Source organism: Acartia tonsa, chromosome 8 (genome assembly GCF_053477335.1).
Source record: "Acartia tonsa isolate MP-2025a chromosome 8, ASM5347733v1, whole genome shotgun sequence".
Taxonomy (NCBI): domain Eukaryota; kingdom Metazoa; phylum Arthropoda; class Copepoda; order Calanoida; family Acartiidae; genus Acartia; species Acartia tonsa.
This window is the reverse complement of record NC_137267.1, coordinates 25,846,716-25,874,424: the sequence shown is the minus strand read 5'-3', so window position 1 is coordinate 25,874,424 and position 27,709 is coordinate 25,846,716. Positions and strand designations below refer to the sequence as shown.

General features: G+C 33.3%; 1 protein-coding gene across 3 annotated transcripts; it reads right to left on the bottom strand.

Moving 5' to 3' along the window:
• Positions 1 to 400: 400 nt before the first annotated feature.
• On the bottom strand, positions 401 to 24,479 carry LOC145326386 (guanine nucleotide-binding protein G(q) subunit alpha-like). Of its 3 annotated transcripts, none has more exons than XM_080169720.1 (15): positions 24,296 to 24,479; positions 14,326 to 14,417; positions 13,925 to 14,026; positions 13,222 to 13,325; positions 12,572 to 12,673; positions 9,103 to 9,198; positions 8,908 to 8,932; positions 8,042 to 8,111; positions 6,735 to 6,826; positions 5,852 to 5,923; positions 5,509 to 5,565; positions 5,117 to 5,228; positions 4,192 to 4,293; positions 3,450 to 3,560; positions 401 to 2,082 (listed from the first exon to the last, which is right to left on the bottom strand). In XM_080169720.1, the coding sequence occupies exons 2-14, from the start codon at positions 14,383 to 14,385 to the stop codon at positions 3,478 to 3,480; spliced, it is 1,077 nt and encodes a 358-aa protein (XP_080025846.1). In that variant the 5' UTR covers positions 14,386 to 14,417; positions 24,296 to 24,479; the 3' UTR covers positions 401 to 2,082; positions 3,450 to 3,477. The 3 variants fall into 3 exon arrangements, with proteins under 3 accessions (XP_080025846.1, XP_080025845.1, XP_080025847.1); XM_080169719.1 differs by lacking the exon at positions 24,296 to 24,479 and adding an exon at positions 18,240 to 18,406; XM_080169721.1 differs by lacking the exons at positions 3,450 to 3,560; positions 24,296 to 24,479 and adding an exon at positions 18,240 to 18,406.
• Positions 24,480 to 27,709: the final 3,230 nt, after the last annotated feature.

Below are 27,709 nucleotides of genomic sequence, written 5' to 3'. Positions count from 1 at the left end.
AAACGATGACCTCATTCATACACAGAAACCAGGACGATTAGAATTAGAAGTATAACCAGTGGTGTGCACAGGGATTTGTCAGTATAGGTATAAACCTATTGGAGTTGAGAAAGGGGGGATGGTAGGCCTTCTAAATTGACAACCCTCTACCAACCCCCTTCTCCTTCACCCCTTCAACAATAACAAGAATAATTATGGTTATACGTAGCACAGCATGAATGTATTTAAATGTTTTGATTTAGTACAGTTCACGCGCGTTGAAATTTTCTTGGTAACGATAATATCCATAAAATCTATGAACTTTAAAGGCTGGTAACGACAATTAAATCTAGTAAATACAAGTACGTTCATTCGGGTTTACTGATTAGTTATAGAGTAACTGTGCTATAAAAGAAGCTAATAACAAAAATAATTTTGTTTTTTTTTTGCTAAAATCAAACAAATATTTTTTCACAATATAATTATGAATCATTTAATACATTTAAAATAAAACTTTTATAATTTGATTTTTATTGGCAAGAATGTTATTGGATATACAGTACATGAGTTTTTGATTTGTATTGTAGCTCGATACCTCAGGTAGGTTAATTAAAAAAATTCAAAGAATCAGTTTTAATAGCCAGATAATATAAATTAATTTAATAAAAAATCTCTCAGTATTGTATAAAACAACTTCAGTAAAGTAAGCAATCCTTATTTAATTTTAGAATACTATTAAAATAGATTGTAGGTATATTTTCGTCAATATCGAAATCCTTACGTCTAGCCGCACATCTTAATTTGTACATTGGTTATAGAATACATGGATAGTGTCAGAGATTCTCGCATACACTGACAATATGCTACTTCCAGATGGCTATTAGAAAGATAACTCCCATCCCCTCCTACAGAACAAACGAACTGACCAGTAAATGTGGACCATTGTAGCAACAAAAGTTAAAGACATATTTTCCCCGTAATAATATCCATGTATTTTCATCCAATTTTGTAAATCATATGAACTGGGACACTCTTGCTATAATTAGTCTGTAATAATAGCCAACACTGAGTGCACTGCATTTCAAAATATTAGAGGGCTAGATTGTGTCATTTTCTTTGATATGAGGAAACTTATGCCGTGCAGTCAACCATCTGGCTTCAAAATTAACGATTTTTTGTCTTCATGCAAAAAAGAAACAAACGAAAATAAGTATTTTTAATAATATTTAACACAGCAAAGAGTAGACGAATAAAAAGAGATAATTATCATTTTTGGTTAATCAATTTCATGTACATATATTTCTTTCGAGAACATATTTCTATAGGCGAAGCATCTCTATAAGTATAAGCTTCCCTGACTGAGAAGTATTGTATGCCGCTATTAAAGTAATTGCTACTCATCCTATTAATAAAGTAATAAGTTTTTTTTTGTCTGTAGCGAAGGATCTCGCTAACCGCCGAACCGATATGTTTCTCCTTTACAGTGAACCTTCTTATAGGTCCAAGGAAGTTTTTAAAACTATTTTTGGGGATGGTATCTCCACTCTCCCAATAAAAAAGGAACCCAATTAAATAAAAAATATTTTCAAACTTAAAGTGCCCCCAAAGGATTCTAGGGTCATAGCCGATAGTTATAGTATAAGCTATTGGAGTATACTAACGTATATATATGTTAGATAACTGCTTATTATGACCGTTTGCAGTCTTGTTTTTCTTCATTGTATCACTATATGATTAATACATATTATTGAACTATTAATTTTATAAAAATTGTACCTTTTGATTCACAATATTACTTTATTTCACATTTTATTTTATAAAAAAAAGCTTTGTTCTTTTTAACACAGCGTTTGCATTTCTTGATTGCATTTTAGGAAGTCATTTTGAGATTTTCAATTTTGATTTAGACATTTAAAATTCTCGAATTTGTAATTCCTGAATTTTCACATTTCACTTGTTATTTTAATAAGATTAACTTTTGACATTATGGATACATAACATGTAAAGTTTTACATTGTCTTCATATAACAACAATTTGTTGTAAACCCTTTTTTAAAAGATCCCCTCTGATACTTGCAAACACTCTTTTGATGTTGTTCCTATCTGAAAAAAATATAATTATTACATGGTCATTTAAACTAATTGATGTGAATTGAAAGCTTTTTGTTGTGCCTATAAAAAATGACGGCATACTGGTCTACCATTTGTCAATTAAAATGTATACTTACTACCATAGGTAATTTAATCTGTGTATTTGCCTAGCATTGGGCATTTATATTGTATGACGTCATTTTTTATAGGCACTACAAAGAGCTTCTTTGAATTGAATAATAATATATTTGCGATTTCCCTCAAAATGTTTAGTATAGCACAAAACCACCCCTAACCCCCCACTCCAAATTTTTAACAGATTTAAAATAAGGGGTTAATAGTTTTTCGTGTGTAATTGTTTTATCTTGGGCTAGCTTAGGTTAGGTTATAATGATTAAATAGTAGCCCCGTGCTGTAGTTTCCCTTTCTTATTAAACAAGGATGACAACATCCATAAAAGCGAAGCTCTGGAACGGTAGGACAAACGGACATTAACACTTGTATAGTGTCAGAACTGAATAATCAGAATGTAAATGTATAAGAGTCGAAGCAAAATTGTAAGTACATTTGTTGAAAAACTGCTTGGTACAGGTAATTTTTATGATCATAATTACAGTTTTTAGGACTTGATTATAGAGTTGCTTTGCTTAAAATATTGAACTTTGTTGTCCCAGGTATCAGTATACCAAACATCAGCTCAGTCTGAAAATTTGACCATTTAAAAATTTGTTGTTATAAAAGTAAAAAAAATCAACATGTTTAAAATTGACGTACTGACATTCTGGTAATGATTATAGAGTTGCTTCGATTTCTTAATCGTACCTGGAATTACCATGCAAAGTTTGAAATCGATAGGACAATTTTATCATGCCTAAATTAACGAAAAAAGCTTTCTGTTCCGGACGGACCGACCTTTATTATAGAATGGGTAGGATTCTGTGCTCGCTAGACACTTTGAGGGAAATCACAATACTTTTTAGCAGGGCTTGTCAGCTTATATTTCATTGTCATATACCTATTATTTTCAGATTTGCCCCTTCAAAGAAATACCAGGGGATCTAAAGGGATAAGACAATGGCCGATAAATTGATGTACACACCTCCAATGATGACACACAAAATTACCCCTTGTGTTAATAAGTATTAGTGGTTGAAACGTTTGAACACTCAACTTATTAAACTAACCAATCAAAATTCAGTAAAAGTCCCCAAAGTTATTAAGCCAATAAATAAGAAGGCGTTATTATAAAACTTTGGGGATTAGTGTCATAAGCAGCCCAATGTCCTCCCCCCTCTCTCTCTCTTGAAATGCCCAAATTTTGTGATAATTAGTTTAATTGGAAGAATAGTTTTTCCCTTTAAAAATACTCTTTCTCTGACCTTTCTTATCAGTTTGGTTTGCTTGTCATCACATAAGACCAAGTTCTATTAAACGCTGTGTTAAAATATGACTTCTTATAGCTCGAAATACTGTTTGGATATTGTTTTCATCTAGAAATATACAAAAAGAATATCAGAATTCAGGCGTATACAGGGTTATGATTTAAATTTTGACAACCCCATTAAACACATATTTTTGGGACTGTGAGATTTAAGAGCGGTGTAATGCAGAAAATAATAGGGGTGTTATATTTTATGGTCGGGAGGTTGCATACACCACCCCTACAAGGGAGGTATAGAGAGTTTGGGGGGAGAATACAACCCCTTCAGCGCGCTTTTGTATAAAAGATTGTATGTTTGTGTAACCATTTTGGGTGGGTCGATTTTGGAATTGGAATGTACTGAGTTTTAAAAAAATAAGTGTATACTTTTTTGTGAGTAGGAGGCAGTTTTATCTCTCTGTGAATCAATATCACTATATGTGGCTCAAAAAATGCGATAATAATAAAGTAAGGATAGAAATTCATTTTTATACACCCTAACACGCAGAACATCTTTATAGTGCCTAAAAATATGACGTCATACAATACAAATGAACAATGATAGGCCAATCCACAGACTAAATTACCAATGGCAGGCAAGAAAACGTTCTAATTGACTAATTGTAGACCAGTGTGACGTCATTTTTATAGGCACTGTAAAAAGGTCCTGCAGCGCAGTAGACTGTACCACTGTACTGTACCTGTAGCTTGTGTGTTGTGGAAATATGTATCCCTACCATTTGCACACTCCCTAAACAAACTTCGGAAAAAATTTCCACCATCTTTGACATCGTTTTGAAAACCTGAATAAATATTCAAAATGTTATTCATGCATTTAAGTACATAATTAGGGATAAAGGGATGGGACATAGGCTCCAATATTTTATAATTTAACGTAGCCCAGTTTAAATCGCCTTTGCTTTCTTGGTTCATTCTTATTAGATGCAGAATCATTTTAGGGAAGGGAGTGGTGATGTACATAAAAGAAAAGGTAAAAAATGTTGAGAATGTAATTTTTTTCTAGGGCTATTTCTTCTAGAAAGGTGGAGAGGTACCCTTAGAAAAAAAGTTGTTAGACTTTCCCTTAATCGAGCCTATGAGAAACTTTACTGTAGATAAAATCCCTATCGATTCCTAATTTACAGACAGATAGACATCATGTTTCTTTCATTTGCGGATTACTGTTCTCACTGTGGTAACTCACTGAGTTAAGGTGATGTTTGTTCGAGTTCAAGTCCCCATGAGGAAACTCGAATTTCTCAGTTGAATTCATTTACGCAACTTTCCCTGGTTGTGTAAGAAGAGAGACTATGGAGTGGTTTGGATACTTTATAGTCACGGAGAGCGTCATTCATTAAGGTGACTTAATTTGGGACACCTGCCATACCATGAGAGTGAGGTAACAAGGAGAAGCTCTCTTGAGACAGCGGGTCGAGGCATAATGTACTTGAGCGTGGATCTTTTTAGCCCTAGTGGCTATACGAATGTGTCTCATCCTTCTCCATGACTACTTAGGTCCAAACACTAAGAAACAATGGCTACGCAAACAAACAAACAAACTGTTCTCATATTTATTATTTATTATTGTAGCGCTTCTGGGTAATTATATAATTGCTAAAATTTTACCTTGATACTCTGGAAAATGTTTAACAATATTTGACGTTTCTAGCTTCCGTTGGAAAATGTCTTGCTTGTTTAAAAATATCAGAAAAGCAGTTCTCATATGCCACGGATGTGTCTGAAAAATCAAGGATGACAGCATTGATATAGGCTTAGTTTAGCGAATTAAACTATCAGACAAACTAACATTTTCAAATATGGAATGCTTTTAATTTTAATTCAGAAGTACAAACAAAAATTCTGTGTAAATCTTTCACAAAATTAATTTAATGGAAACTGCTCAATACAGACATATTTACATTTTAGGTCTTGAATTGCATAATGCTCATAACATTTTTCCTAATTGTCCTATGAATCATTTATGATGGGAATACTAGCTACTCTATTCAAATGTTTACCATAATTTGGCCAAAGAGTTCTAGAGATATTCTGATTCGATTTTGCATCTCTCCTGTCTAAAAATTAATCAAAATAGATAGATTTAATATAATTATTTATAAAATGTAAAAAAAAGTTTTTTAGATCAAGCTCACCGTAAAATGATCCTAGGTTTATTTATCTCCGAAATCAATACATTTTAAAGGCTGCTAGTTGCCAATAGTGCACCATTATCTCACAGCTAACCCAAATTCGCAATAAAGACGTATTTGACACAGCCTATAAAATTCATGTTTTTTTTTGAAATAATCAATCCTAGGAACATTCTATCGTGAACATCTAGCACATGCAGAGTTGTTTTACCTCATTTAATGCATAAACATCATATTCGTCTACAGCTACTATGTAAATAATGCCATGTAGGTTACCCTCCATCTAAATGCATAAATTTTAATTAATTTCATTAAAAAAGACACACTTGCAACGTTTGAACACTCAAATTAATGAAACAAACAATTAAAATTCACAATACCCACGAGTTGTTAAGCCCACGAATAAGAATAAGTTATGATAAAACTTTTGGGACTAGTGTAATAAACAAATGTACCCTCCCTGAGTCAGACAAATATGCAAATACTAGAGGCTGCGTTCTAAAATTATCCCGCTTCTTGCTTGATTGAATATTAATCTTTTTCTTCCACTGTCCTATCCCTGTTTAAAGTATTAAAGTATTTATAATTTTGCCTCTCTTTCTTTAAAATATTTTAGGATCCTAATATTTTTTCTTCTTCTAATTATCGTCCTGAAAGGGTTAAAATGTTTAGTTAACTGTTAAATTTTAGTTCAATATCTGACCACATTAAGCATGTAACGCTAGTATCAAATTATTTTAAAACTAAGTTTCTTTTATTTACTATATTATAAATTTAAATTTTCTGTTTAATGAATATAAATTTAATACTTCAATATAATTCAAATATCAACATAAAATAAAAATAAATTTATTCTTCATACAGTAAAATAATGGGTCATATTGTTCTGGTCAATGAGAGTTTATTATTGATTATTGGAGCACTATGGGTTTTAAACACTTGATATTTGGAAAACTTAAGCTCATTTAAAGACATTTATTTCCTATATTGATCTGTCATGGATCTTGATGCAATAAAGCAGGCCGTTTTGTACATGTTAAAAATTGGAAGATTTCATTACATAAAAGTTCCCGCAAACATATGTATTAAATTACCAGAAACACTTCCATCATTTGTTGTCTTTCATCAACGCCCCCACCAACATCTGTTATTTGTATCTCCATATCATTATCTTGATACACATAATCTAAACAAATCTGTTATTTGTATCTCCATATCATTATCTTGATACACATAATCTAAACAAATCTGTTATTGGTATCTCCATATCATTATCTTGATACACATAATCTAAACAAATCTGTTATCTGTATCTCCATATCATTATCTTGATACACATAATCTAAACAAATCTGTTATTAGTATCTCCAAATCATTATCTTAATACACATAATCTAAACAAATCTGTTATTTGTATCACCATATCATTATCTTGATACACATAATCTAAACAAATCTGTTTATCTTAATACACATAATCTAAAAGGAAACAGTGAAATATTTCAACAAAATTACAGACAGCTTTTCGCGAATAGTAAACATAAAATATAAGATTAAGTCCAGTTGTGTTAGTATCTAGAGGCCGAAGGCCCGCGCTAACAAAACTGGTGTTGATATTATGATTTTTATTTTCCTGTTCATGAAAAATTGTCTGTGATACGATGCTATTCATGCTTTTTCAGGAAGGCTGATAACCGGTTCTAATCCAGCAGATATTAATCGGTTTCGAAGCCATGATGGAAAAAATCAGATTGGATGGATAATAGTATTGTTGCTCCCTCAAATCCTTATACTAAAGTAACAGGATGTTTGTCTGTTTGTTTGTCTGTGTGTTTGTCTGTGTGTCTGTACCGAAGGATCTCGCTAACCGCTAAACCGATTGGGTTCTCCTTAACAGGGTAGATTCAGAAAGGTCCCGGGAAGGTTTTTAACTATTTTGGGGGAGGGTACCACCATCCTACAAAGAGAAATAATAAAAAATCTAAATTTTTTTTACGTTCTTGATTTTAAAAAGAGAGTTCAACGCAAACATAAACGTCAAATGCAAAATAGAAATATTTTAAATATAAAAAAAACATTTAAAGTGCCACTAGAGGTCTCTAGGGGCGTAGCCGCTAGTTGAAAATAAAGTATCTGTTTCCTTCATGCCCCACCCAAAACATGCGGGGATACTCTAAACATTATTTAATCTAACCTATGGTAAACACTAGAAAATCTACCCCTCGTTCCTACTTATTTTTAATTCATGACAGAATAAGGGGGGTGATAACTATGGTCGACCAAGTATTTTTTGGGAAATCGCCAAAGTAATAATTTAAATTGTTGAGAAAAAGTGTGCTAATTTGTTTAGATAACGAAAATAATCAAAAACATGCCATATGGATCAATACTTAATACTTACTTAAAACTTCTTGAGTGACTCTTCTTGCATTGATAATATCCAAAACTATTGGTAGATAACCCTCCTCACTATAAGTACAACCAGTAAACTCACAGCTGTCTAGATTTCTAGAGATGCTACTCTTCAAAGGGCATAGAATTGTTTATTTCAATTGGCATTAGATGCAAAAACCCAGCGTTTTGGTGGGAATTGTGAAAAATTTACACGATTTTTTAAAAAAAGGAGCTTTAAAACATAGCACAAAGCACAAAATTTATTGGAGGGGATTCTAACGTTTTTTGGGACTCTTGTTTGCTAGTTTTGTATTTAGGTCTTTTGTAGGATTAGGCCTATAGTAAGATTAGGTCTTTTGTAGGATTAGGCCTTTTGTAGTATTAGGCCTTTTGAAATATTAGGCCTTTTGAAATATTAGGCCTTTTGAAATATTAGGTCTTTTGTAGGATTAGGTGACAGGCATTTTGTGGGATTAGGTCTTTTGAAGGATAAGGCCTTTTGTAGGATTAGGTTTTTTTTGTAGGATTAGGTCATTTGTAGGAGCAAGTCTTCTGTAGGATTAATTCTTTTGTAATTTAGGTTTTTTTTGTAGGATTAGGTGTTTTTTAGTATTAGGTCTTATGTAGAATCAGATCTTCTGTAGGATTAATTCTTTTGTGATTTAGGTCTTTTGTAGGATCAGGTCTTCTGTAGAATTAATTCTTTTGAGATTTAGGTCTTTTCTAGGATTAGGTCTTATGTAGGATCAGGTCTTTTGTAGGATTACTTCTTTTGTAATTTAGGTTTTTTGTAGGATAAGGCCTTTTGTGATTTAGGTTTTTTTTGTGTTAATAATTGTCATTGCTTTAGATGAATATTGTGTATTTATTCCTTATTCTGTCGATTTCATCCATAAAACTGAAAAGAAAAAAAATATCATAAGCAATTATATTATTATATATTGATACAAATTGACAGCTTTAAACTTTTTTTTTGCTTAATTATCTAAATAGTCTTGAAAAATTGAAAAAAACAAACACATGTTTACCCTAAGAAAAGTTTATTCTAACTGAATATTTGATACTTACTATCTTGCGTTTGTATACATTCTGTTTTCATTTTGAAACTCATTCTGTCTGTCAAAGCATTCCTCGAACACAATTCGCTCAGATACCCAAAGATTTCTGAAATTACAGGAAATATATATTTTGGCATGTACAAATAAATTTCCTTTAAACAAAACATTTATTTCATAGAAGGATAGACACAATAAATAGAGGACATAAAGCCTAGTTTTGTTTACCAATGCATCTTTGAAAGGAATTTTAAACCTCTTTCTTTCTTTTTTTTGTGTACGTTCTCTTTATGTAGAGGGTGATGGTCTTCGCTGCTTTGAAGAAATATAAAGAATTAATCCTATACCTAGAACTAGCTTCTTCGCCCCAAGAGGCCTCTAGAGACAAGACAATTGGATCAACGGACAGAATGACTGTAATTTGTAATTAAAGAGTAGGTTCACTCCTACTAAAATGGGAAATATTAGGGTTCAAAGAAACTACAGATGGGAAAATGTTCGAGAATCAATGCAAAAAGATCCAGGAGTATAAAATGTTTGTTTCCCATAAAGAAATATATTTACATAATATCTACAAATATACAAAGCAAAGGGTAAACAAGAACAAATGTGGCCACAATCAACCCTGTGAATGCACGTTATTTGTCTGAGAAGTCCTAACTGGTAATGAGTTGCGACTGTTTCTGGGCTAAGGCATTTTCCCTACAATAACTATATATGTATATGTTGTATATTTTAGTTATGACGTTGTGTCGGTCCGAGATTCGAACTTATCATCTCCCCGATGACGAGAGGATGTACTAGCATTGAGCCACGGTCGCTGGATAATCTGATAACAATTGAAAATATTGTCCTTGAAAACTAAATAATGAAACTTCAGATATAAATATAATCATTTCAATTTCTGAATGCGAGATTAGGGGTCGGGAGAGTTTGATTAATCCACGATTGGCCTAACCTTGCTCAAATGATTAATAAAAAGTTTTAAACATCACAATCAAATCTCCGTTTTCTTTCTGACACACTCTACTTGTTTACTTAACAGCTTGTAACCTTACGACACACTCTACTTGTTTACCTTGCAGCTTTAACCTTATGACACATTCTACTTGTTTACCTTGCAGTTTGTAACCTTATTACACATTCTACTTGTTTACTTAACAGCTTGTAACCTTACGAAACACTCTACTTGTTTACCTTGCAGCTTTAACCTTATGACACATTCTACTTGTTTACCTTGCAGCGTGTAACCTTATTACACATTCTACTTGTTTACCTTGCATCTTGTAACCTTATGACACACTCTACTTGTTTACCTTGCAGCTTGTAACCTTATTACACACTCTACTTGTTTACCTTGTATCTTGTAACCTTATGACACACTCTACTTGTTTACCTTGCAGCTTGTAACCTTATTACACACTCTACTAGTTTACCTTGCAGCTTGTAACCTTATTACACATTCTACTAGTTTACCTTGCAGCTTGTAACCTTACGACATACTCTGCTTGTTTACCTTGCAGCTTGTAACCTTATGACACACTCTGCTTGTTTACCTTGCAGCTTGTAACCTTCTGACACACTCTGCTTGTTTACCTTGCAGCTTGTAACCTTATTACACACTCTACTTGTTTACCTTGTATCTTGTAACCTTATGACACACTCTACTTGTTTACCTTGCAGCTTGTAACCTTATTACACACTCTACTAGTTTACCTGGCAGCTTGTAACCTTATTACACATTCTACTAGTTTACCTTGCAGCTTGTAACCTTACGACATACTCTTCTTGTTTACCTTGCAGCTTGTAACCTTATGACACACTCTACATGTTTACCTTGCAACTTGTAACCTTATGACACACTCTACTTGTTTTACCTTGCAGTTTGTAACCTTATTACACATTCTACTAGTTTACCTTGCAGCTTGTAACCTTATGACACACTCTTCTTGTTTACCTTGCAGCTTGTAACCTTATGGCTCACTCGACAGGGTTGTTAGCTTGTTCTCTGTATCTTTCTAACAAGTCTTCACCCTCCACACATTCTACTAGTTTACCTTGCAGCTTGTAACCTTATGACACACTTTACTTGTTTACCTTGCATCTTGTAACCTTATGACACATTCTACTTGTTTACCTTGCAGCTTGTAACCTTATGACACATTCTACTTGTTTACCTTGCAGCTTGTAACCTTATGACACACTCTACTAGTTTACCTTGCAGCTTGTAACCTTATGACACACTCTACAGGTTTACCTTGCAGCTTGTAACCTTATGACACACTCTACTTGTTTACCTTGCAGCTTGTAACCTTATGACACACTCTACTTGTTTACTTTGCAGCTTGTCACCTTATGACACACTCTACTTGTTTACCTTGCAGCTTGTCACCTTATGACACACTCTACTCGTTTACCTTGCAGCTTGTAACCTTATGGCTCACTCGACAGGGTTGTTAGCTTGTTCTCTGTATCTTTCTAACAAGTCTTCACCCTCCACACACTCTACTAGTTTACCTTGCAACTTGTAACCTTATTACACATTCTACTAGTTTACCTTGCAACTTGTAACCTTATGACACACTCTACTTGTTTTACCTTGCAGTTTGTAACCTTATTACACATTCTACTAGTTTACCTTGCAGCTTGTAACCTTATGACACACTCTACTTGTTTTACCTTGCAGTTTGTAACCTTATTACACATTCTACTAGTTTACCTTGCAGCTTGTAACCTTATGACACACTCTACTTGTTTACCTTGCAGCTTGTAACCTTATGACACACTCTGCTTGTTTACCTTGCAGCTTGTAACCTTATGACACACTCTACTTGTTTTACCTTGCAGCTTGTAACCTTATGACACACTCTACTCGTTTACCTTGCAGCTTGTAACCTTATGACACACTCTACTTGTTTACCTTGCATCTTGTAACCTTATGACACACTCTACATGTTTACCTTGCAGCTTGTAACCTTATGACATACTCTACTAGTTTACCTTGCAGCTTGTAACCTTATGACACACTCTACTTGTTTACCTCGCAGCTTGTAACCGTATGACACACTCTGCTTGTTTACCTTGTATCTTGTAACCTTATGACACACTCTGCTTGTTTACCTTGCAGCTTGTAACCTTATGACACACTCTACTTGTTTTACCTTGCAGCTTGTAACCTTATGACACACTCTACTCGTTTACCTTGCAGCTTGTAACCTTATGACACACTTTACTTGTTTACCTTGCATCTTGTAACCTTATGACACACTCTACTTGTTTACCTTGCAGCTTGTAACCTTATGACACACTCTACTAGTTTACCTTGCAGCTTGTAACCTTATGACACACTCTACTTGTTTACCTTGCATCTTGTAACCTTATGACACACTCTGCTTGTTTACCTTGCAGCTTGTAACCTTATGACACACTCTACTTGTTTTACCTTGCAGCTTGTAACCTTATGACACACTCTACTCGTTTACCTTGCAGCTTGTAACCTTATGGCACATTCGACAGAGTTGTTAGCTTGTTCTCTGTATCTTTCTAACAAGTCTTCACCCTCCACACTAAGAGCCAAGTTCAGCCTTAAATTTAGAATTCAGTTATAAAGAGGCTATGCTACTCCATAAATGTGGTATTACGTATTTCCTTAACAATATATTTCATAAAAGATGTTTAATGTGTGTATTTCTGTTTTGCATATAGTGAAGCTACTTATTGGTCCTGGGAATATTTTTTCTCTATATTCAAAAAGGTTCATTAAAAGAAATCGCCCCTAAAGGTGACCAAATGAAATTTGGAAGGATAGTTAATAGAAATTAAGGCCCTAGGGCGCATCAAATATCATTAATACAAAGTGTCTCTCCGTCTGCCTGAAGCTTATTATCTTGGATGAACTGTTGAACATTTCGGGATCCACTTTTCAGGGAGTTTACCTACTGGTCATGTGATGGTGTTATGCTTTTTGATTACGAAACTTTATGAAAAAATGCCACTCTAAAATATAATAACTTTTATATATCTTTTTTTACAGCAAAAAAACATAGGTGCTGGGAGAGTTTAAATACTTTACGATAAACATGGGTGTCAAACTGTTTTACACAATCTGACCAGGGTGCCGTAAAATACTTACGTTTTTAAACTATCAAGAAGTGAGTCAAGGGTATCAAAAATATTTCTGTAGATTATTGGTATAAATTGTTGCCTCTCTGCCGCACTGAATCCATCTGTCATCAACTAAAAAAAGAATAATAGTTATTTATCGCATCATATTATAGACAGCTTTCCGCGGATTAAAACAATTATTAGACTTATAAATGTCTGTGTAAACATAGTTTAAACTTGTGGCTACACCCCTTATTTATTTGTGGGAGCGATTTCCATTAGGAGGGTGGTGGTTACCTTCCCCAAAATAGTTATAATCCTTCAAAGGACCTATAAGGAGCTTCATTGTAAGATGAGAACCATATCGGGTTAGCGATTAGCGAGATCTTTTTGTCGTACAAACAGACGCAGGGACTCACAGGCATTCTGTTACTTTTATATAAGGATTATATCTATTTTAAATTCACCTTAAAGAGAATGATTATTCATCGCATCGTATTATGGTCAGCTTTCCGCGGAATAAAAATAAAAAAAGTTATAGGATTTAAACCAGTTTTCTTAGCCCCGCGTGGTCGAATGCCCGTGGTAATAAAACTGGTTTTGATTTTATTACCTTTACTTTAATATTCGTGGAAAATTGTCTGCAATGCCGTGTTGGCTGGGAACCGGTTCTAATCCAGCGGATAATAATCAGTCTCAAAGTCATACTAGAAATAACTTTTTTTGTTTACCTTGACTTGATTAAGAAATGTAGATTTGCCAGATCCATCAATGCCCAGCAATAACAGCTGGAACCTGTACGTTCCATTCTTCGATTCGGCTCCCCGCAGTGACTAGAAATAGGAGAAAAGCTACTGTGAAAATATGAATAAACGCCCCTTAAGAGGGGATGCAACGAAAGGGAATATACCCGACTTTTTGGGGGGGCCCTCAAGGTTTCACATCTTTCCTGTAAATAAAAATAAAAAGTAACAATAAATTCAGGGTAAGCCAGTATTGTTTAAAAAAGGGTTTAGAAATAGCATTGAAGGCCTCCAAAACAAGCCTAAAATATTCTTATATTGCTTATAAAACACAAATCAGTTAATTTTTTTATATTTCCTATAATAAAATTGATTGATTGATTGTATACCTGACCATCTTGAGGGTTATGTTGACATTCTGGTTTACAACAGGACCAGGTGCACCCCATTATCTACCCATCAACAGCACATACACAAATATCTAAAACAATATAAGTTTTACCCTGAGAAATTTATTTTAAAAAATGGTTAATATAATCCAAATTTCCCAGTTATACAAACAGGAACCCGAAATAAAATAAAAGAAATATTTTTTCATAAATGACTCCTATTTTCCCACGAGCATTACTGACAGATCCACGGACCAAGTTAATTAAACATCGATTGATCATTGGTAGAAAACGACATTTTACTGGTAAATAAATTGATGCTTCTTTTCTTTTTACCAACTAAAGACCCTTGTCACAAAATTGTACATGGGTGTTGGAGAGTAGTCATCTATGAGGGTGTACCCACCCCCTTTATTTTGGCATGCGGGTGGATACACCTCCATATGAACGTCTAATGTTTTGCTATTTTTGACATATTATACCAAATAGTTTCAAGAATGAAAGAACAAGGTTTGAAATTTATTTATGATTACGCGTTACTTACGGACAGACATGCATTGAGGTGGAGAGTGTGTGAGAGAGAGAGAGAGAGAGAGAGAGAGAGAGAGAAAACACAAATATGGCGATCTTTTAAATTGATGAATTGACTATGTCATATATTCAGATAATCCACAGAATACAATTTTCTTTACTTATAAGTACGAACGGACAGTTAGCTCTTTTCGATTGTTTAAATAGGTTAGAATTGTCCCATTGATTCCAAACCAAAATGGTGATTCCTGTAGTATTTAGGTACAATTTAGAAAGTGTACATGTAGATTTTTAACTTTTTTAACAACAAATTTGTATGTGAAATAATTATCCGATTGATCTCATTTTGGAGTACTGATTCCTAGGACAATAAAGTACAATGTTATAAGCATCTCAATAATAATGTCTCAAAAATGTAAGCATGTCCTTAAAAAATTTCTTGTATTTAAGCAGTTTTTCAACAAATATACTTACAATTTGGTTTCTCCTATATATAAATATTATACATTTATATTCTGATCATTCAGTTCTGACACTGACACAAGTGTTAAAGTTCGTTTGTCCTACCGTTTCATTGCTTCGTTTTTATGGATGTTGTAATCCTTGTTTCAGTAGTAAATCCATTGTAAAAGTCAGGGAACTTTAGGAATAAGCAAATGGACGATAGATTGATAAAATCCATCGGAGATAAACAAAAAAAAACTTTTTTAATAGATCAAAATTATCTGTGGAAAAGTTTGATCATTACTAGTTTTAAACAAACTCAAAGTACCCAAAATTTTTAGAGCGACTAATTAAGATAATTGGGTTATAAACTTTGGCGCACATTATTATTAACAGTCCAATGTACTCTCCCTCACAGTGTATAAGTCATATTTGTTGGTCTAGCTCAATTACTAGCTTAACAAACATCTATACATTTTAACTCTTTATAGTAGCGAAGATAGTGATACTCTATAATTCGAAATGTCCGGCTGTCCGTCTGTCTGAAACGTTTTGGGGGAAACGTGATCTTCTCGGCTTCTATAAAAGATAGTAGGCTGAAACTTCTTGCATTTAAAAGTAAAATGTTTGGGTGTTGACAAATGTAAACGAGTGATAGATTTTTGGTTAAACAAGAATGACAACATCCATACAGTTAAAACAAATCAGAAAGAGGTTTTTTTTTTAATGAGCCCTTGTCTCATAGCAACTAATGAATTACTATTTTAAACTTTGTGTTTTAAACTGCAAAAGAGGTAATTTTGCGTATCGTCATTGGGGATGAACATCAATTTATCGTCCATATTCTTATCCCTTAGATCCCTGGTTATAAATATACAGACAGACAAACGTATGGAAAAGTAAACTTTGAAGAGAATACTTCGTTTGTTATAGAAATCTTCTATCAGATTACAAAATATAAAATTGTTCAAAGCGATAGATTTTTTTCTGTCTATAATTAAAACGGACAAACGAACATTGAGGAATAGATAGTGCCTTCATATTCCATCACATAAAGAAGCAAGTCTTTTTTTGTCTGTAGCTTAAGATTGAGTTCTACCTTTTAGTTACCTTCACATAGGCCTCTCTGGTTGGTTTTAGGCTATTTTTTTATGATCTAAAAATGGATCGATTTTATGCTATTTTCTATCCTTTAGAAATATCCCATTGTTTTAAATGAACATCCCACTGTGGTTTAACGATCAGAGCTATCCGTTACGGACGGACGGACCGACCCTAATTGTAGAAAAACTTCGGTTTCAATGAAGAAAGGAACACTCATCTATATAAAGCAAAATAGACAGCAACACTTTTTGTGAAGGATCAAATGACAGAACAATTGGCAATAAGGAGACACGGACGTGCACATCATTTTGGTGGGGGGTTATTTAATTAGTTAACTTGTTGGGGTAGGGTTCTTCGTCGATTTTAAGTGATCATCTAGAAAACCCATACCATCATCTGCTTGTAATGAGATGCGATATTCTAACGCCCACGATAGGATATTGGGTTAAGTAACATTCAACAAAAAACAAACTCGTTGATTGCACAACCTTTGTATGAAAGACCTAACTTTACATAGTCTTTAAGCACAGGTGAGAAAAAAAAAACACATTTACTATAAAACATTTGATGTGTTGTATTTGGATAAACTTGATAAAATAAGCGATTTATAGAGTAGGTGGTCATTGGTCAGAAAATTTCAAGATATTATCATCCTTTTTTTTAAATAACAAAAGAGAAAATCACATTTAACCAATAGAAATGTACTGTTGTGGTATCCGCCGAGGATAAATGGCAGACACCGGAGTTCAATTAGATTACGGCAGTGTGACAGACGTGGACACCTTACTATAGAGAAGCTACGCTTCTCTAGCATTCACTAGATAATAATCAACATCTATTTCAGTTGTCACTTTATTGAAGGTTTAAAGGATACTAAAGCTATATACAACAAACAATAAATACATGGATAGGAATAAATAATCATAACATAAAAGCATTATAACACATATACAATAGTCAGTTTGGGCAATAATGATCCCCCATCCCTGGAAAGGGTGGGGGAGAATTAAGAATACAGTTAACCATAATAAACATGACAGATTCAATCATTAATTTTAAGCATAGGGAGGGGGTCGTCAGACCCCTTCCCCAGGACTCGGGGGAGGGCCATTGACCCTCCACCGAACCCCAGTTCAGGGTTGCCATAGGCATGGCTCACGGTTGCCGAATACCACACTGTCATGTAGAGCAGAATGAATAACTGATAGATAAAGTTAGTTATATTTAGTGTAGATGCTCATTGGTTAGAGAATCTTCATACAATCTATTTATGATAGCAGCCGAGTAAATAGAATGTTTCATTGTGATATCACACGAAAGTCAAATGATGAAATTTGATGCTCTCTAACAGACAGAGTGACGGACTAAGTAAATTATATACTAAATGCTCATTGGTATAGAAAATCTGAAACAGTTTCAAGAGTATATCTTGAATAAGAGCCGAGAAAATCATGTTTCACCATTACGTAGCTGGCAGACGAAGATTTGGAACTACAGAGTAGCTTCGCTACTACAAACATGTGGCAAATGTAGCAAATAAAATTTCAATTAGAAATCTTGTGTAAAAATACTTTAAGAAAACTAAGTTTGCATACAGTTTCTGTTTATAGTATACAGATGATTTTTGCCTTATGCCTCTAGTCTGAACTTCGAAAGGGGAAAAATCAGATAATCTTTTTTTATTTTTCTCGGCCAAGTGAGTAAAAAACCACACTGAAAAAAAAATATGTATCAGATGCCATTGCGAAATTTAATTCTGTTGGTTTTTAGTTGCTAGGCTAAGCTTATTATGCTAAAAAAGCCTTTGAAAAGTCTTTTTAAAATGATATCATTACCTAATATATAATGTTTGTCACTTATCTGTCAATAACAATCATAACTGGTTTTTATAACATAATTCACTTTAAACCATTCATAAAAAATGTTATGATTTTGAATCGAACTTTGAGAAACTGAAACTAAAACGAAAATTGTTTGCATGTGCCTGTGTAATTGTCCGTGTGCTTTAGTCAACATCAAGTCGTATGGTTCTGTTTGTGTGTGTGTGTGTGTGTGTGCTTTAGTCAAGATCAAGTAGTATGGTTCTGTGTGTGTGTGTGTGTGTGTGTCTGTGTGCTTTAGTCAAGATCAAGTCGTATGGTTCTGTGTGTGTGTGTGTGTCTGTGTGATTCTTGGTGTGGCATCACTTCCGAATAAATTAAACCAGTTTATCAGAATTTAAAACTGCAAATAGCGGATAAGAAATAAGATCAAAGTTTAGGTATTTAATTATCATATTGCTATTGATATTAAATATAACAATACTAGTTGCTTCGCCCCTGGCCTATCGGGGCTGTGTCCCAAGATGGATTGGGAATAAACCGTCTTTACTGCCAAAATTAAAGCATTTAGTGCAAAATTCAATAATCTAATATTGAGATTTCGCAAATTATGATATTATGAAGATATTTAATGTTTTTTATATCAAAAGATATAATTTTATTTTGTCAAAAACAAAATTTTAGCAAAATAAAATTACATGCTTTTCAATTTGTAGAGTTGGTATTAATGGGTAAGTTATAGAACATCGCTAGTGTTATAACCAGTACTGCCCTGCCCTTTCAATCAAACAGAAGATCCTACTACGCGCATAATACCTCCCCCTATTCCAATATCCAGCCCCCCCCCCCCCTCCGTGCGCGTAATAAAAATTTACAAACATTCCTGTCTGCTTCACAATTTTAGCCCAGGCTGTAAGATAAGCCGAAATTTATTCTTGTACCTGCCTTAAAAAACCTACCATGGATATAGTGATAAGACCATGAGTGATTATCTTAGGTATCTTGGACTTGGGGGGGGGGGGAGTGGGGGCTTTTGGTGGCTATTAGACTATTCTTTATATTTTAAAGAAGAAATGTTGATTTGTTATCCTAATTGCTAAGACAAGAGCTCTGCCTCAGAAATTACTTTAAGCCAGATATCTAAATCTGGTGCCCTACCCCTGATTTCTTCTGTGTGTGTGTGTAACTATTAGTGCCTGTATACGTACTATTAACCATTTTATCCCATCCTCTCAACTCATCTTTTCCCCCCTATTTTGTGAAGCTAAGGTGAAAAAAGTTCAAATTGTACGCACAACTAACAGACTTTTTCTCTCTCCTTTTTTCTAATTTTAATTGGTTTAGTACAAGTAGATGAACTAAAGCAGCTAAACTTAATAAATAAGACATGTCACTAAATTGTATGTCCATCCGTCACAAAAAATCTAATGTACTTTAATTATTCTTTTTAAAAAGATTTTCCAGTATGGGTTCGCAACTGATTATTATCCTCTGGCTTAGAACCGGTTCTCACTCAGCCAAACTGGCCAATCATGTATAGCATCGTATTACAGACAAATTATTACGAATACTAAAATAAAAATCATAAAATCAATACCAGTTTTGTTAGCCAGGGCTTCGTCCACTCGGGACTAACAATACTGGTTTTAATCTTATAATTCTTCATTTTATCTATAATACGTTGCGATAAATAACTATTTTTTAATGCGTTTAATTATTATTTTTAGCCTGAAGTACCATGTTATTTATGAACATATTTTTACATGTTTTATATTTATTGCTTAAAAAATAAGAAAGCTGAATATCAAATCAAATGATCAAAAAGTAACAAAAAGTTTTCAGATCTAATCTTTTCAAATATTTAGCTTGGCAAAATTTAAACAAAACTACAAAACTCTGCAAAAAAAACAGCAAGAAATTCCATGGATTCTATTACAAAACAAAAGAGTATGTTTTAGGCTATTTTCAAATTGTTGCCAAGAGAAATTCTTCCTCATAAAGTTCACTTGGTGAAATTACTAATGTTAACAAACCGATCCATTCCTTACTATTAATTTCTAATTTTCAAAATAAAAGCATAGGTTCTTCATTAGATAGGGTTCTTTCTTTACCTATCCTAACCTAAAGTGAGCACAACAAAACTGTTTTATTGTTGTTGTAAATTTTAATTTTTAGTTATATTGTCAATTTTAATATTGAATTCTAATAAAATTTTAACATATGTATATTTTACAGTCCCTGGATTCTTAGAAAATACAAAGCTATTTTTCAATAACATTGCATTGTATAAACTCTTAGTGATATTTTGCATTGCTATGAGTATTGTTGAGCAAAAATTGAGGGATATGACAATGGGTGATAATCAATCTTACTCAAAATCTTGTGTTTGGAATTTTTTCTAACTGAAAAAAAATCCGGGTGAAAATCCTTATAATGTAATCCTTATATAAGTTTGTACCGAAGGATCTCGCCAACCACTAAACTGATCGGTTTCTCCTAAACATGGTAGCTTTACATAGGTCCCGGAAAGGTTTATAACTATTGGGGGGGAGGGTATAACCACCCTCCTAAGATAAATCACAAAAAAATCGAGACTTGAACGCAACATAAACAAACTATTTCTCAAGTTAGATATTTGAAGAAAAAAACATTTAAAGTGCCACTAGAGGCCTTTAGGGGCGTAGCAGCTAGTAATTTAATAAAGTATTGTCTTCTTTATTCCATAAAAGACCGCAACTCTTTCTTCCACAAGACTATCAATTTTCACGTCAATTAAAAGGTTCATATAGAAACAAGGATGACAACACACATAAGCTCCAAAGCTCTGAAACGGTAGGATAAACAAACAAACAAACGAACTTAAGTGTCAGAACGGAATAATTAGAATATAAATGTATAAAAGTCGAAACAAAATTGTAAGTGAATTTGCAAAGTTTGGAATCGATAGGACAATTTTCACCTGTTTCAATTAACGAAAAGAGCTAATGTATGTGACGTTCGGACGTACAGACGGACCGAGCCTAATTATTGAAAAGCATCGCTTTTAAAAATGTTTTGAAAGTGGGTTTCATAGGGTTTATCTCTAGTCCGTCTGTCCGCCCTTCCATAACGTTTAGCTCATTCATTTAATTAAATAATGTTAGATTTATTCTACCTAATTCAAATTTTACATGGTGTTTCCTGTAACAGATGGGTACTATTTATAAAGCGTAGCAACTCTGTACGTCAATTTAAATCATATTAATTTTTTACTTTTTTGTCAATATTTTTTGTATGAAATAGTTATCCAGCTATCTCAGATCCTAAAATGTATGTATGTCCCCAAGTAAGTATCCTTTATTCAATCAATTTTGCTTTAATTCACATGCAACTTTGCTTAGACTTTTTTGACACACTACAGGTCTTAAAGATCGAATGTTCCACAGTCGTTTTAATGAATATACAATTAAACAGGAAGGGAGACAGAAAAAAAATATTTTATTAGTTGATATTAGTTTTTTTTGTACTATAGCTCTTTCCATGTAGTATTTATAATGATCCGGCCTATTAGCTCCGCTTCTCATGGATAAAATGTGTACAGTTAATGGTTCTATTAGCAATATTACATAATAGTTTCTAACAATTAAGCTATTTTTATTAGTCCAGTGAGTCCGGGCGGTCTAAACATCTAAAACAGGTTCGCACAGTAGGTTTCAAATAAAAATAAATTATGGATATAACTATACATGGATATATAGACAGGGGAAAATTTGAGGTCAATATAACTTGCAATTATGGACTATATTAATTGGTCAGTTCGTTCATCCACTAGGAGGGGAGGAAACTGAGTAAAGGGGATATCATTTTTTAGCCAGCAGCACTTTATTAGAGTACCTAAAATCTGGTGCAACATTCAAATAATAATATATTGAATATTTTTTTAAAATGAAAAAACTCGCCTTTATAGGCGCCATATTCATTTTATGGAGAGACATGAAATTTAGTTTCTTCGGATTAAATAAGCTTGGAAATAGCATTTAATTAACTAATATAGTTTTGAACCTAAAATTTGAAGGATTTTAAGGGATAAACCAATGGATGATACATTGATTTTACTACCCTAACATTGTTGAAAAAAAATATTGGTAATAAAGTGTTTGTTTGAACTATTCAATCAAGATTTAATAGAAGTAACCAAACTTTGAGCCAACAAATGACAGAGCATGTTAAAAAACTTTTAGTACTAGAAAGAACAATTTAAAGTCCAACATATACTTACTTCCTGAAAAAAATACATTTTAAAACCGTAACATTATGTGGAAAAATTTAATTATTTCAACCTCCGTTTTAAATCTACTGTGAATTGTTGATAAAATTAAGTCTACCATTTTTCACGGCTCAAATTTACTTTCATGCAAATCTTAATTGCTTAGGTTTTTGCAGTCAATTTTTTTTTCAATTTTCAATTAACTCAAAATTATAAACTTATTAAAATCTAAGTATTTTAGAATTGCCCTATCTATTTCAAGCAGTTTATGATGATTCCTATAACAAAGATCATCTAAAATCATCCGAACGTTCACTTTTACCATTTTTGTTATAATTTAGTTATTTTTTACAATTCTTGATGATTTCTAGGACCACTAAACTTAACATTGTATTATAGAAAATTTTCTGCGGTTAGTAAAGTGAAAAATTATAAGATTGCTTTCAGTTTTGTTATCACTGAGACTGGTATTGGTATTATGATTTTATGTTATTATTCGTAAAAACACGATACGCTACATGATTTTTTCAGTTAGACTTAGAACCGGTTATAATCCAGTTTATATATATCTTTATTAGTTATTGTTTATTTTTTGTCTACATATGTATTAGATTTGATTTAAATCTTATATCCCATAAGTTGTTGGTCCACGATTTCTCTTTTTTGCTCGGAAATTTTATTGCGTTTTAAGTTTTAAAAGCGTAGTAACTAGCCGGTGGCTCCAGCTTTTTATTATTTTAATTTCAAATTATCTGACATTTAAACTTATTTATATGCAAAATAAAGCCAATCAGTTTTTTAAAAATACCGGCCAAATCCATATGTATCAAATCCTTTGCATTTTTAATTATTTTTTTTTATGGTTAAATTCTCCATTCTAACATTAAACAAGGATGACAACATCCATAAGTAACGAAGCTCTTAAATATAAAATTGAGATGAAACCCCATTAGTAAGAAGAAAAAATATCGCTATACCGCAGTTGATCATTGTTAATAGCAATCTTGTGGAATCATCACAAAAAATGAGCCGTCTATCTAAAATAGCAGCCTAGTCGGATATTCGTCATAGCATAACCGACGGACCAAACAGATTATATACTAAATGTTTATTGTTTAGAGAATCTTCACAAAAAATCAGCCGTCTCTCTTAAAGTGAAAACGTACGGACAGGAAGGACAGACGGGCGGACAGACGGACGAACATTTCTAGTATCTTCAACAATAAGAATACAATGACCTAAGTTTACACAATCTATTCTAAATTATGAAGGTGTCTGTAAGTTTATCAAGTTGGCTAGTTACTTTGTCTTGTCTTGCTATGAATAATGATTTTTAGTAACAAAGCTACGGTTTAATTCACTTTGTCTGTCCGTCAGTCAGTCTGCACAGTCCATAACAATATTAAGAATTGTTATTCTGTCGTATGCTAGTTAGAATGTAATTTTGATTTTTATTTGTATGGTAGTTTTCCAAAGAGCATCAATTATATAATATACTAGGTCAGTTGGTTTGTCAAAAATCACACGTGAAGATATGAAGGTTTCATGATTTTCTATCATTTATCATTTTCTTGCTTTTCTTTCTTTTTAACCGGTTAAAATTGGTTTATATGTCATAGGTTTCAAATCTAGAATTTTCATCAAACTTTTCCTAATACATTCTTTTTCTCCTGTCAAAATGTAAAAAAATCACAAATAAAGAAAGCGTTACATGCTGAATTTTGGATACTAAGCTTAATAGAACACCTTGTGTTTAAATTATAAACAGACGGATTGCATCAAGTTAATAATAGAATAGCTGCAAAACTTTAAATAATAAAATTACCATTATTAAGATTTTGGAAGATTTTTTGTTTACTGAGCAAACAATAACTTTTATTTTTACTATCACTTTTTCTCTTATCAAGGAATAATAACTTTAAGCACTTGTTATATAACATCATTTTTAACATTTTACTTAATTTAACTTTTTAAAAATCACTGCTTTGAGTTGATTTTTGTGCAGTACTAAGTTGACTTGTCTGTAGTGTGTATATGTACTTTGTATATAGAAGGGAGAAATTTTGGTAATCCCCCGTTTTTCTAATTCTTGTAATTTACTCGGGGAGAGAGGAGAGACAGGGAGAGAGATAGGGGGAGACAGGAGGGAGAAAGAAAGTAAAAAAGAGAAAACATTTACAATGATATGAAGAAAAATTTAAAGCCAAAGCTTTTTTACATTTAGAGTCTGTCTGTATATTATGTTTATTTAAAACGTTGAATGGGGATTCTTTTAAAAATCAGGTACAATTTAGAATGAGTAGCAACCATCTAATTATTATTAGAAAGTCAGTACGTCATTATAAAAATATAGATTTTTAGCTCGTTTCGAGATCAACTTTTCACATAATAAGTCAATTATAAAAAGATCTACACTCTAAAACAGCCAATAGGAAAACAATTGAGTATCAACCCGGCCGTATTATTGCTTAGAAAGTGTACACATTATAGTACGAAAGTGCAGTTATTTTGTCATTTCCCTTTTTTGTAGCAAAGCTACTACATAATTCACGTTGTCTATCCCTTCGTCATCCAGTATATAACTCACATGGTTCTTTAGTCTGACGGTAACGATAGAAATGACGTTTTTGCATATCTAAATGAGTTTTCGTGGTTTTCTATATAATATGTACTAGCGTCTACGCCCTTAGCATTTAGGGACTCTATATTCGCAGGGATATTGAAGAGCAGAAAAAAAGCTTAAAACAATACCCAGGCTTATTTATAAAAATAAAATATCCTAAAACCATCTTAGGGCCTATAAGAACCTTCACTCTAAAGAAGAACCATATCGGTTCAGTGGTGAGCGAGATCCTTCGCTACAAACAAAAAAAGCTTAGGACTTTATATTATAGGATATACTAGCGGCTTTGCCCCTAGCCTCTAGGGGCTTTGCCCCAAGAGGTTTGATCAAACTAATTTTTCGTATTTTAGATTTAAAAAGAAAAAGTAAAAAAAAAAAATTTTTCTTTGGGGGGTATTTTTCATTTTTTGGGGGGGTTGGGGGAGTCCCACCCCCAATAAAATAGCTTAAAACCATCACAGGACCAGTAGGTACATTCCCTGAAGAGTAGAGTCCAATCGGTTCAGTGGTTACTGAGATCTAAAGCTTCAGACGGACAGACAGACGGACAGACGGACAGACAGACAGACATCGTTCTACTTTGTATTATAGATATAAATTTCTTGTACTCCCTCTTTTATGCCACTGACTACTGAACATTTGCTTTAAAAATAACTTTATCTCGTTTGCCCATACAAGTTTAATTCAATCTTCTTCTTATGTATACTGTCATCCTATTTTTCATATTAACATTTTGTTACCATTTTATCAAATTATAAGATCAGTCTGTAGCAAAAAAAAAAAAAGAAGCTCTTCTTTAGATAGAATCGGTCTGTATGTCCATTCGTAAGAGGTAGCTCTGATTGTTGTTTTAGCTATGTTTAACCGTCCAATTCATTTTAAACATAAGATTTTTGTATAAATAATAGATTATTTATAAAGCTTAGCAACTTTAAAGGCATTGTAAAAAAGTATGTACGCTCTTATTAAAACATGTAATTAGCAGGGCTCGGGAGCGGTGCGTCAGCCGCTTGTTAGCCTTGTTATTATTTTAAAAATCAGCTGGAAGTCCTAACCTGACAGATATACATATGTTAATCCATCTTTTCAAAAAAGAATCCAAACGGGTTGCCGAGCTCTGGTAATTATGCCCTTTGCGACTAAATAATATCTTGTTTCTTCAAGTGCTGTTACTCTATACAGGGTGGGGCAAATAAGACCGGACAAATTCTAACTTCTAAACAAATAAACATAAAATCGTCAATTTTAAAGATTTTATTGAATTTTAAAAACTGGCAAGCAAAATAGGTATATGACTAGTAGATAATTCAACAAAATCGCCGCCAGCCTCAATCACCGCCTCTACCGGCCTCCTCAACCGCCGGCAGGTCCAGGTCAAAATGTACCTGTCCAAGCTGGCGTAGTTCTCCTTGATAGTGGCAATGAGGGAGGTCTTTGTGGTATGGGCACGTCTATTGGTGCATGCTTCAAAGTAGCCCTAGGCCCAAAAGTCCATTGAATTAAGATCGGGCTGCTGGGAGGCCACATTTCCTTAGGAACATGAGTAACCGCCAAATTGACAAAATCCATGTTTTTGCTCTCATTTGGGCTAGGATTTAGCTACAGTGGACTTTAAGTACTCAAAATGCGTGTCTCGATGAGCTTAAGACACACAAAAAATTTTGGGTCAAATTTCCAACTCCTTCCCTGTCGGGCCCTACTGTTTGTGATTTCTTAAGGCTCAAAATCTTGAAAAATCGATCTCATTTCGGCTAGGATTGAGCTAAAATGGATTTAAACACGGCAAAATGTGTGTCTCAATGAGCCTAAGACACCCACAAAATTTGGGGTCAAGATTCCAACTCCTTCCCTATCGGACCCTACGTTATGTGATTTTGCGCATTAACCACCGGCGCATTTGGAATCTGCCTTGTTTAACATATGCGCGGCCAGCTCGGTGTACACGTCTATCTTCCTCCAAATTTTTTTTTGTGCTAAAAGGTCATTACCTAAGCTTTTTATAGTGTGGATTGGTCAAGTAGTTTTGGCGCTATGGCCGTTTAAAGTTTGTCCGGTCTTATTTGCCCCACCCTGTATGTGTTATTGGTCATTTGGCCAACAATCCTATTTGTTGAGCTTCGCTATTTATGTGTGTTGTCATCCTTGTTATTTCTTCTCGTTAATGAGAAGGAAAAATGTAGAATAATATGAAGTATGGTATTGAATCAATAATGAAAACAATAAAATATATAAAAGTAATATTGAAAATACATATATATAAGTAAATATGCATATTATTCAACTAGAGTTGGCTCAATATAACTATATCGCTATTGGCTAGTTTTCTATAAGTACATATCTATTTATCTATTTCTCAATAAATCAATTTTCCTCCCTCGCCATTACTATCCTATTATATAAAGTAGTAAGCGTTTTTTGTCTGTCCCGAAGGATCTCGCTAACCGCTGAACCGATACTGTTCTCCTTTACAGTGAAGCTTCTTATGGGTCCAGGGAAGGTTTTAAACTATTTTTGGAGAGGGTGTCTTCACCCTCCTCCCCCCAAAAAATATTTTTTTAACTCTTTTGAAACTCAAATTTAAAATAGGCTGAGGTCGATTTTTCTTCTCCTACCAGT

Bases quoted from the DNA above. Each gene is read 5' to 3' on its own strand.
- LOC145326386 (XM_080169720.1), bottom strand. From the start codon at position 14,385: ATGGGGTGCACCTGGTCCTGTTGTAAACCAGAATGTCAACATAACCCT. The intron at 13,326-13,924 runs GTAAACAAAAAA...TTCTTTTTTTAG, and splicing joins CATTTCTTAATCAAGTCAAG to TTGATGACAGATGGATTCAG. The intron at 3,561-4,191 runs GTACAGTACAGT...GTATATTTCTAG, and splicing joins CCACAACACACAAGCTACAG to ATGAAAACAATATCCAAACA.